Source organism: Stegodyphus dumicola, chromosome 8, assembly GCF_044657685.1.
Source record: "Stegodyphus dumicola isolate Sdum_Otavi_A_Nest chromosome 8, ASM4465768v1".
In the NCBI taxonomy this organism is placed as follows: domain Eukaryota; kingdom Metazoa; phylum Arthropoda; class Arachnida; order Araneae; family Eresidae; genus Stegodyphus; species Stegodyphus dumicola.
In genome coordinates, this window is record NC_140775.1 from 34,393,808 (window position 1) to 34,406,346 (window position 12,539).

Sequence of the window (12,539 nt, forward strand, 5' to 3'; positions counted from 1 at the left end):
TCCATGGCACACCCTGGGTAATTCTAAATCTGCTACTGTATTCAGAATCTAGTGTTTTTTAATCATAGGCAAAATCTCGTACTCAGTTTGCGTATCCCAGCAATGCTCGTTTCAGCACTCTTTTTGAAGCTGTGTTCATTCAGTGTGCCCGCTTCAGGCACACCCACAGAATTAAAACGATAGGTACTATCTTCACAAAATTTTACCTGTGTACGCTTCCAGCCCTGATTAGACTGCTTACCGTTGTTTTAGTCCAGAGGGGCTTTGTCTCTGAATTACTATTATTTTTATTTCGCGTTGGTTCACTATAAATGTCCGTTTCATTTTTCAAACTATTGCCGCCAAATGTTAGAGTCCTGCATTATATTTTAAGAAATTAAATAAGGAAAAATCTGCATAAATGTATGTATATTTCTCGCATTGTGATAAAACAACGGTACCCAGAGCCATCGAATTTTGAATGACGTAAACCTCCTCAAAGGAAGCTCAAAGGAATTTGTTTTATTATCGATTTCATATTTTCGAAAACGTTAACGAATTTTTGATTAACAAACTGAAGGATTTCAAAGCGAATAATGACAACGTTGTATAGAAAAAACATTTTTATCTCCAGCGTGCGAGTCTCTGTATCGTAAATTCTAAAAATATGCTCATTTAAAAACTATTTTGCGGTATTGCTGCTGAACTGAATTTTATGATTTAAGTGCAAAGAACATGATATTTAATAAATAAGTGTAACACACAAAATGGTACAAAAACGCACCTTTGGACGTAATTTAAAATCTGAAACCTTTCAGATTTTCTTTTTTATTTATTCTCTCCCCCTCCCTTTTTTAATGTGTGTCAAAATTCCAACTTTAAAAGGTAGCGTGCTGGAAAGGGTTAATTGCCCCAGGCATATATATATATGCCCTTCTGAAATACTATCATTTGCTTTTTGCTACTAAAAGTTAAATTATTCGCAATGCTTTGGAATGCAACACCACAATGACCTTAACATAGTATGCGAAGGGAGATACTATTTTGGAGAAAGAGACATTTCTGTAACGTTGAAAGCAATGACTGCACGGTTATTGCTTGTGTTTCTGTTTGAGTAAAACATATTTTTTTATTCTGTGTCTTCCATTTTCGTTTACTGTTTGTAGTAGGTGTTATTTTTACGAATATGTCTGACAGTGAAATAGATGATTATTTTCCGTCCTCTTCAGAATCGGACACGTCAGAATATGATATTACGTCAGATAAACAGGATTGCAATTATTTAACAAACTTGCCTAAGACACCCAACCAATTCAGAAGAAATATATGTTTTTTTTTTTAGGTATACTAATTTTACAAGGAATAACATTGAAACCTGATATTGCACTTTACAGGTCTGAAACTAAATTGATTGAAATTCCATTTTGGGATCTTTTTTTATTATACAAACACCATTTTTACTATACTTGTATCTTTTTTATTACACTTTTACTTTAAATGTTAAATTTTGTGTATTTTTTTTTTTTTAATTTTATTCTTTATTTTGTCAAAGTAAACAGTTTCTGCACTTATTTCTCCCCTAATACATCACATAATTATGTGCGCCTGTGTAAAAAAAGAGTTGCTTTCGGGAGTGAATCTTGTACGTTTTCCGCGGCAGTTAAGTAATGTAGTGGACTTTCTACAGAAAGCACAGATTAAAAACAATTAAATGAATAACTTGTAAAATAAAATTTGAATGCTTTGCAATGGGATTATTAATTTACTTAATACCTTTTAAGCAAACTGCTTAAATGATGGGTGTTCATACTATAATGGGAGAATAAATTTTATAATTTACTGTTAGCACGTTTTGTGCGGTCTGTCTAACATACACAACTATGTTGCTTAGCAGTAATATGAATAATAGTAATATACGATGTAATATGAAAACTTCATAAATGCAGTGTTAACAACTAATGTGTTGAGGGATATGTAGATGTCTCAGCACATGAGATATTTATACAAGTTGATTACAAATAAGTTGACTAAGTTAAAAATATGTTCTAATAAAAATATACCAATCCATACATTATATGAAAAATTTTTTCCCTAATGGTTAAAAGTGGTGATTTTAAAATTGTGATTAAAAGTGCCTTAAAAGTGATTTTAAATAGGTACTAATACCTGCCCTGCTTTTAAATGGCAATCCGTGAAACGGGTACAAGTACCCGTCCCGCTTATAAGTGGCAATCTGTGAAACGAGTACAAATACCTGCTCCCGCTCATAATGAGTTAAGAGTTTAATTACTATTTCTACATGTTAATTTGTTCAAAAATACAGTTATCAAAGGATAAATATTTTTAATATACAGGCTGTATAAAGTTTTATTCTAATTTCCAGTAATATAAAATTATTGTCAGTTCATCTGCCTATATTATAACTGTTCCCTAGACAAACAACGTCCCACGAGGGAAGAGGAAACGATGATGAAAACATCCATGCAGTTCTGCATTTTAAAGAAATCATCAGTGACTAAGCAAAATAATGCCAGTATACAAGATATGCATACAATAATCGAAATGACCAGAACATTTAAGTACTTAAAACCAGTTTTCCTGCAGCGTAATGGGCTGAGCAGTTAATACTGCCATATTATATATTAAATATAACTGGCAATCATCTGTAAAAAGCATGAATCTGTATGAGATATGGATAAGGTTACATAAAAAGTTGCTGAAAAGCTTTTATTCCCAAATTTGAAGAGCCTAATGTTTATGAAGAAGGTATCAACTGTAAACAAAGAGCATTCGGGAAAGAAGCTTCAAAGATCTTTTTTTTTTTTTTTTTTTTTTTTCCCCAGGGAAAAATGAAATATTGTACTTCAGAAAAAAATTCCCAAAAGATGCTAAAGCTCTATCACAAGATAAAGAACTCCACTAGTTCTGTTTGAAAAAGTCAAGGCTAGACTTATTGCTAAGGTGTTTCCTCAATGCACTGAAGTTGGTTATGATCAGTGTGTAATTTAATGACAAATTTATTAAATGTCTGCTCAAATTTTAATATTGCATCTAATAAGAAAACTCTTACTCAATTTCAAGGAAGGCAGATACTTTTGTGGAGGGGGGGGGGTAGTATAGAAGTTACCTAATAAGGAAAAGAAAAATTCTGAACATAACTGTTCCTGTTTGCTAGATCTGTGTAAATGTGTAGTATAATTATACTCACGACAATTATCCAGAATGATTTTTTAATCCATTAAAAATAGCTTTTATATTTCCATGCTTATGTATCACATTAAAAAATTTTGGCAGTGAATTGTTGCAGCAGTGTTATGCCACAACTGCTGCCCTGCTGGAAAGAATGCTGTGTGAAACCAATTATCTCTTTAATAAAGATTAACTTACTAGAGGTGCATGCATAGATTGTGAAAGTGTAAGCTTCTATTCTTTTGCTTATGGCAGAAATCCTCATTGCAGTGAGCAGCAACATTCACCTTTACTGTACAATATGCATATGTATTCTCTGCATAGCATGAGGATAAAAACTTATTTTTCACTTGGACTTGCTACTTCTTTCTCACGTTTTTTTTTTTTTTTTTTTTTTTTTTTTTTTCTTGTTTGGGACCGATGTGTGGTGTCGAATTGTGTGAATATATAGCCCCTTGCAAGATGTGATTTTTTTTTTTAATGTTAAATAAAGTTATTTTTAACTGTTAACTGAAGTTTTGTGATTTTTAAGCCTTTCTGATGATCTTCTGATGAGGTGTAATGGTGATAAAATTTTGTCATATGCTTATCGAATGATGTAGAATATTCTTCTGTATTGTAAAATAAAATATTTTTGCAAGCAGATCCTTCTGTTTGGAATACCATCTGTGTTTTGCCCTACCGCGAGCCACGAGCAGAGTTGTCACTAGACATTTCGCCACCTGGTGCAATATGCATGGGTTGCAAATCATGTTGTCCAATACCTGCCTAAATTCCTAAAATTTTCCCGCTACCAGGTGCAGCTGCACAAGTTGCACTAGCTTTGGTGCCAGCCTTGGCCATGAGAACTCATTTTTTGAATTTTCTCAGTGAAATAGGAAGGTGATTTCATTTCTGTAAAAGAGCATTGCTACTATTTGGACACACAGCAAACTATTGTACATATTAGCTGCGGTGGACTGCTGAGCAACATGCATTTATGGTAATTTTTTTTAATAAAGGAAAGAGATTATTCAATCATTTTATCCATCATTTTATCCATATTCTGCACAATGTTGCTTTTTTTTTTTTTTTTTTTTTTTTTTTTTTTTTTTTTTTTTTTTTTTTTTTTAGAATATGAAAAATTACAAACATAAAATTTCGGATCAACCAATCTCGCTTTGAAAAGAAAAATATCATGTCTTGTGCACACTGAAAGAGTGAAACAGGCAGTATCAAGATACTGTCATTGCTTAACCCCTTGGGTACGGATTTATTTGAGAAAATATTTGCATGTGGAACGGATATAATTTTGTGATATTTTTCAAAGCAAGTAGGTAAATGCATTGTTTTCATTTGCATTGTTTGCACTGCCACATAGTCTCTTTCCTAATATTATGCTTATAACAAACATGGTACCTTTTTCCAGGGTGTTCCTTTTACTTAGTCGACAGAATGATCTCAGGAAAGTGTGCCTGATTTTTCGCTGCCAAACGAAATGGTGTATCACTACTTGACGGACGTCCACGACATTTATAATTTGGCAATGACAATTGCTCCAGCAATTCTTTGGCAATAGCTAAACGAAAGGAAGTAATGTCTGCCTTGGATGTGCAGTTGATTTTAGAATATAAAACATGAGCATTATAAAAGGCCAAATCTATTAGATTAAAAAAAAAAAAAAAAAAAAATTCTTATAACCGTTTACACATTTTCTCATAAAAAAAAAATTTCTTATAACCCTTTACACATTTTCTCATAACTGGGAAGCATGCTAGCAATTGGTCTTGTTTATCAACACCTCCCATACCTTTATTATACTCAAGCACAGATGCTAGTTTTATAATATTTTCGCTATCGCCACCTTCATTTTTTCTCCTTTTGCCTGTGTTTATCAAATCAGCATTTAAATGTTTCGTGCTAAGTATGTGAATCATCTGCTCCTAGAGAAAACAAGTGAATGACGTCTTTCAGATGTCAAATGTACCTGAGAGTTTAATTTTTGGTTTGACGTCTTGGACACGTCATCCGCTCCTAGGGGGGAAAAGTGAATGACGTGTCTCAGATGTCAAATGTACCCAAGGGGTTAAGCAGAAAATTCATTTTAAAAAAGCTGAGTAAAGAAATGATGTTGTATATATGTTTTTTTTAAATAAATGAGTATAGTAAAGGCCCAACTATCAGGCATTCAAACAAACAAAAAAAAAAAAAAAAAAAAAAAAATTCCTTCCAAAAATTAAATGGGAAATTTGTTAGCCAGCTAAAAGCACGTACAGGACTCTTGAAATCCTGCTGATAACTTCTAAAATGTGAATAAAATTACATTGCTGTCTTTTAGAAGGTACACCTTCCCCCATCATTGTACCATCTTATAGTTCCAAGAATTCATACTTATTGGGAAATTATCATCAAATTTGATACCCCATGTAATGGAAAATCCCATTAAAAGCTGTTTGTTACTATGGCACAGGGGCATATGAAGAATTCCAATGTTCAGACTAGACTTTTAGTTTGTTGTGGTCTCTGCATTTGCCAGTGTGTTTAATGTTGGGGATCATTAGAGTAACAGGCTTTCTCAGTTTTGTTAAATGTATTCTGGATAGCAGTCTTACAGTTGTTTAAAAAATATGGTATGTTACATTTTTTTCCATAGACCATCGACAAACAAAAACTGTTGCCAAATAGTATGATTTAGTACCAATAATGTTGTCACAACACAATCATAATATCTTCACTTTAGTTTTATGTAAATGGATTAATTCTTGATAAGCCAGTTTAGTTTTCATAAAGAAAATATAAATTAACTGTTATTTATTTGTTTCCCTTCACAGTTTTTGAAAAATTTTTACAATTTGAGATCCTTCTTCCACGGAACAACATGAGTATTTTCAAAGTTATAGGATAATGCCATCAAGAAATATGTGTTTTAATGAGAATGATATGTGACGTTTTGAAAACAGATAAACAAATGGCAGTGCAATGGGAAAATTATGATACACAATTTATTTTTTTCATATACTATATCTGTGACTTAAATTTTAGATTTTAATTAAAGAAAATGTAAAATATCTTTTTCCTTTAAGTTTCTACCAGAATAATTGGCTCATGTTTCTCGGCACCTCTGCTTTGGAAGTAAAGCTACCTATAGTTTTATATAGTTTACTTTTAAAATAGTTTTACTTTAAAAAATGTTATCAGTGCAGCATGTGTGCTTGAACAAGCTCTTTGTTCAGTAGTTCTATTTTCTAGTCAGGCAGTTTGTTTTCTTAATCTGGTATGATTCTGATTACTTGAACTCGGATAAGTCAAACTCAGTGTCTGTACGTGTATATTAACTTTTCTTTGTGAGTTGATATTTAATCACTTGAAATCTTTTGCTTTCTTTTTCAAGTTTTCACTTAATTTGACTTCAAAAAAAAAAATCCTGCAACTTCAATTATATTCAGACATTTGCTATATTTAACACTATAATTATCAGTAATTAATATCATCTTTTGCCAGGGTCAGCACTAGTCATTTGCCACCAATACCACTTTTTGTTTCTCTCTCGCCATTCCTAAATTCTGCTGCCTGTTGTTGCACTAGTTGCACCAGCTGTGGCGCCAGCTTTGTCTAGTGCTGCTACTATGAAAGAAAATCATTCATGTTGTATGCAAGATAGAAATGATAAGCTAAATTTAATTTATTTCTTCCATTTTGTAAGTGGTATCAGTAATCATAGAAAAAAGAAACATGATTCTAATTAAAACTGAGTTTTGAACTTACAGGTATTCCTCTGCTTCAGTTAACTGTCTGATGGTGTATTTATTTATCTCTTGCCTTTTGTTCCTTATTACACAGCATCTGTTTACATGTGAAAAAACTCCTGTGAGTTCTTGGTTTCACACCAGTGGCATTGAATCTTTATCTCATGATTTATGTTCTTGCAACTAAATGTCAGTGCATGGTCTGGACTGGTTAAATAGAAGCAACATTATGTATAATTCCAAGTATATTTATTAGTAAACTGATATTCTAGAGTCTTGTATTTTTTCAGGTATTGAAGAACATGACAATGAAGGAAGAGTAATAACTGCTGAATATAAGGATTTTTACCTTGTCACAACATGTAAGTTTATTCTTTTATCTCTGTTATTAAATAATGAAGAATCTGTGCATATTTATGTTCCTTGCACTGTGGAAAAATATCTAGAGCCACCAAATTTTGATCAATTTGATTTTTGTCTGAGCATGTGCACTTTTTGAATTTTTTATCTATTTCATATTTTGTACTAATTTAGTGAATTTTTGGTTAACAGACTCAGCAGTTTAACAATGAGCAATAGCAACACTACTTGAAATATAACATTTTAATCTCTGGTATGCAAGACTTTAGCCATTCAACAAAATGTTAAACATTTATCTTTCAATTTTAATCAACAAAATTGGTTATTTGAAAGCAAAATTTAATCTGTCAATTGTGTATTAACAAGCTAAGGGATTTAAAAGCTATAAAAGCAGTCTTTAAGAATATTTTGTACTTTGTAATCTGGTTTAAATTATGTGTCTAATTAAAAATATGAAATTCTTTTTCTGAAATTATGCTAGCTGGACTAATTAAAAACATAAATCTGAAAATACATGTTACTCTTTCTTGTAATTTAATATATCCCCTCATCTTTAAGAAAATTCAACTTAATGTGACATTTTGTGCTTGCTTTTTTTATGCTGTTCTTGTTTTCTACTCTGGCAAAACCAATTAGCATCCAAAACCAATCCATTTAACAAATTTCAATTATATGTGACAAAATGTCAAAACTTCAATTTCTGTAGCCTCTATTATCTCCATTGGCTATCATTTTAAGTAGCTGTATTGCATAGGTTGCATGTTAAGAGGTTATCACATATGCCTATAGTCCCTGCTAGACGGGACTTTTCTGATAAACGAGATTTTAGTAACACTGGTTTAAATGGGAGGATTCCTAGAGAAAAGAGCCTGCTGGAAGCGAAGTCCCGCCTAGCTGCGGAAATAATGTTGCAGCTAAGCGGGATTTTTTCAAACCTCATCGAAAATGTTTTGGGGTCCCGGGTAGAGACGAAATAATCAGACGAAAGTTCTGCTTCTGAAGGATTACGTGATTCCAATTTGAGCGATAATCTATTACTGTTTGGCGCTCAAGGCTTTGTAGTAAGTGAGAATGGTAACCTAGCTACGTGTGTTTCCCTGAATTGTGCGGGTTCTGAGAATTGTCTCTTTCGACGTCAAGTCCCACGTAGCCGAAACACAATGTGATTGGGACCTTAAGAATGAAATCTTATTCTGATTGTTGAGATTTTGCTGGGTTTTGTAATTTTTTTGTGTGTGTTTTTGGATATTTAAATACTCCTATTGCTCTGATTTTATTTTGTAACTGAAATGTTGCTAATCCGAACAATTTTAAAAATGGCTGAATTTAATAAAAATAATATTCTTTGGCTTTTCTTTAGATTAAGAATGTGGTAATGGTTACTTTGTTTTAAACATTTAATTTCTGATCTAATTTTGTGTAGTTCTGTCTGTTTAAAATAGAGAACACAGTAGCTTGATCAGTATTATCTTAATCTTCTGCAGACATTTGAAGAACTTTTATGAATGAAATTTTTTTAAACTAATGATAAATTAGTGGATATTTGTATTTATTTTTATTTTGTATGAATGTGAGGTACATTGCTAAGTTTATCCACTCCTTAGTATTTACATTAATTTTACTTTCATCATATTTAAATATACTTTGTTAAAGAAAAGCTTTCCTTTTCCTACTCTAAATTTACTCAGTATAAAAATATTTTAAAAAAAGTGCAAAAGGAAATTGGCCAAAGAACATAAAATTTAAAATATCTAATTAGATATTAATATATTTTTCATTTGTTTCACATTATATTATTGAGTAACCTTTATCACATATCATAAAGTGAATTTAAATCAATTTTGAATTCTTTAGAAATGGCATCACTATGCAGTGAGAAAACCAACCATAAATTTTCAGGTTTTTGTATTTTAAGGATGGAAGATGTGGTAACTCAAGTCTCAAAAACAGAGTTCTTCAACTTTTAAACTGAGTAGTAATAAAGAAAAAGAAAATCACCATTAAGGTTTTTTTTTTTTTTAAATATTAAGGTATATTAAGAACTTGCATTTCATATGAAAATGAAGCAGGCATAACACATACCCGCTAAAAGAACTTTGGACTCTTAAACCAATAAGTATAGTCTGTCATCTTAAAATATCTCTTTTTAATCAGTTCTACAACTGACTGTGTAAAGGTTAAATTGCAGTATTTTTTATTTATTTTATGTTTTCTGTATTTTGTACATTTATTATGCTTTTGGTTTATATTTTAACACGCATACAAAATGGAGATATTCAACCTCCATCAGTTTTTCGGGGGCATCAAAATAAGTAGTAAATTTTAAATAATGATTGTCTAAAAGTACCTCCAACATTATTTGAATGATACTGGTTGATCACTTTTAGGTGCCAGTAGCATTGAAAAGATTGAATTAGCAAGTGCTCACCTGCTCCAAAAACATACATTTGAAGTTCATTTCAGTTCACTTGCTGGTTTAAAATGCTAACTAAAATCATGAAAACCACCCTGTTGGCACCTGAATGTCTGCTATACAAAAACTTTCTCCTCTACCTACATTGCCTAGCAACGAATCTTGTAACATATCGTTATAAACGTGAATATCATTTGTTTTTGTAATTATTTTTATTAGCTTGTTCGATGAAAAATTTGTTGCTTGTACTTTGAATGGCTGCTGATTGAGCAGTTAATTTTCGAATAGAATAACAGATGTATTTAAAAGAAAATTAGTTTTGTTATTTCGTAGCTACAGTCCAAAACACCCCCTTAATTTTAAGTAAATGTTTCTTTACTCATTATAATATCTTTTCTTTAAAGATGTTCCCAATGCAGGAAGAGGTCTTGTACGTCTAGATTACAGACAGAAATGGGATAAAGATTTCCGAGCATATCTAAAGAAATTAGATTCAAAGAAACCTGTCATTTTATGTGGAGATCTGAATGTTGCACATGAAGAAATTGGTGAGTACTTGCAATCCTATTATGTATTTAAAATGCTATTAGTCTATAATATAAAATAGCTGCCAACTCGTCTGGTTTTTTAGTTTTTAGCCTTTTTAAGGAAAACATTTTTCAGCAATAATGGAAATATTGAAGTGAAATTTAAATTAGGCCAAGCAGGAATATAGTCTGAAAAGTCATTTAAAAATGGCTGAATTTAATAAAAATAGTATTCTTTGGCTTTTCTTTAGATTAAGAATGTGGTAATGGTTACTTTGATCATTTAATTTCTGATGAATTAATTTCTAATGAACATTTAATTTCTGATCTAATTTTGTGTAGTTCTGTCTGTTTCAAATAGAGAACACAGTAGTTTGATCAGTATTATCTTAATCTTCTGCAGACATTTGAAGAACTTTTATGAATGAAATTTTTTTAAACTAATGATAATGCAAATGATTTAAATTTTGGCACCAATGAGACAAGGTTGAGCACTCAGCTGGGAGAGTTTAAAAGCATGATTGCTCACTCATTTGGGCTATTTAAGTGAATCTGTCCACTTGGATGGATGATATTGTGATTATAGATGTCTCTGATACATAACTGGAGGCAGCACAGGCAGACTTTGAAAAAGCACATGTATAGTAGTTCTCGGAGAAATACGTTGGTTGAACAGGCATATCGGCCACCACCTCGGTTGTAACAACATGATAGTTGCTTTGTGTGTGTGACAAGGGATAGTCTACTATCGTGGAGGGTTAGAACATCCCAGGAACTCTGAGCATGCGGATTGGTCAATTATAAGAGCAAGCACGTCTGCACCAGCAACGCCGTTAGCATCGATTCAATGCTATTTACTACCTTCCAGGCTCCACTAAGTGGAGTGTCTGTTCTTAAGGAAAGAGAATGCTGAACCTTTTAGGTTAAGGTTGCATCAAACATAGTTGGTAGAAGTCCATTTAAGTATAACTTGGTCAAATAAATTTCTTCATTAGATCCTAAACTCATTATGTCTAATAAATTTTTATATGAGAAGAGCATGGAGGGGTTACTGCTTATACTGTACAAAAGTGTATGGATAAATTTCACAGTTGCAGATAAAGCAAAAGTTCAGTGTAATTAATTGTTATTCAGAAGTAAGAGTGTTTGAAAAGATGCTTTCATTAACTATGCTGCAATGTGACTTGATCTTTTTATAAGGACATTATTAATAATTCAGATTTTGAAGAACTTTGAAGTGTTGTAAAACTAGTTGTAATTTTATCGCATGACAGTGCCACAGTAGAGTAATTTCTCTAATAATGATATTTTGCTCAAAAAACTTCAGCAGAATTCTTCAACAGCAGTACACACTGTTTATGATGCCATAAAAGTAAATGAAGGTGTGATGAGTATTAATAAAACTCCTGATGTGTTACAGTATGCCAGATCTGCTCGGGTTGCATATCAAGTACTAAGACAAGCTATGTTATAGTTAAGATAAAAAAGTAAAGAAAAATTATCAAACAAAAGGAAAGCATAAGCATAGATTAAAATTTTGGAGTAAAAAAAATTACCAGAGATGTTTATTCAATTGACTTACAAATTGCAGAGTTGAAACAACAAATCTAGTTTTGTCTTAATTTCATGACCATTACCATCAATGGTAATGGTCATGTAATTAAGATTGATGGTACACCATTGATGGTAATTCTTCACCATTACCATCAATGGTGTAATTAGCTTTTTTTTCTATTAATCTTTTGTTTAAATATTTTAAATGTATTTTTATCTAAAATTCTAATCAAAAGTTACATTTAATTTGTATTGTATATGCTTTTTTGACCAAGCAGAGTTTTTTCTAGCGTAAGCCTTGATTATGCAGGGCCATTCCTTGTGAAATCCCGCAAGGGGAAAGGAGTAAGGCCCATCTGTTCACGTGTTTTGCCACGAAAGCAGTACACTTGGAGGTTGTACAGAAGCCTTTTTAGTAGCATTAAAAACGTTCGTAGCTCGTAGAGCCAAACCACAAGAGATGTTTTCTGATCAAGGGACTAACTTTATTGATGCAAATTGTGAATTAAAAAGCATTATGGTATCCATTTTATCATCAGAAAAGTTTAAAAACCAGTTAGCACAAGAAAACATTGTTTAGAAATTCAATACTCCCTCTGCCCCACATTTCAGGGATCTTTGAGAGAATGGCATTAAGCAAATGAAAAATCACTTAAAACGTACAATAGGAGCTCAACTGCTCACATCTGAAAATTTCTCACCTTGATAACTTAAATTGAAGCTTGCAGACCTATAGTGACGATTTCCAATGATCCCAATGACTTAAAAGTACTTTAACACCTGGTCTCTTTT

General features: G+C 31.9%; 1 protein-coding gene across 2 annotated transcripts in view; it reads left to right on the plus strand.

Annotated features, from left to right (window-relative positions):
- Rrp1 (Recombination repair protein 1) overlaps positions 1-12,539 on the plus strand; it is a 54,885-nt gene that overhangs the window by 26,750 nt on the left and 15,596 nt on the right. For both annotated transcript variants that reach the window (XR_015042538.1, XM_035370071.2), the window contains exons 4-5: positions 7,184-7,255; positions 10,071-10,214. Coding sequence is in view for 1 of the 2 variants with exons in the window: in XM_035370071.2 (XP_035225962.1) it covers positions 7,184-7,255; positions 10,071-10,214 (216 nt within the window). In the remaining variant the exon portion in view is untranslated. The remainder of the gene's footprint in view (positions 1-7,183; positions 7,256-10,070; positions 10,215-12,539) is intronic.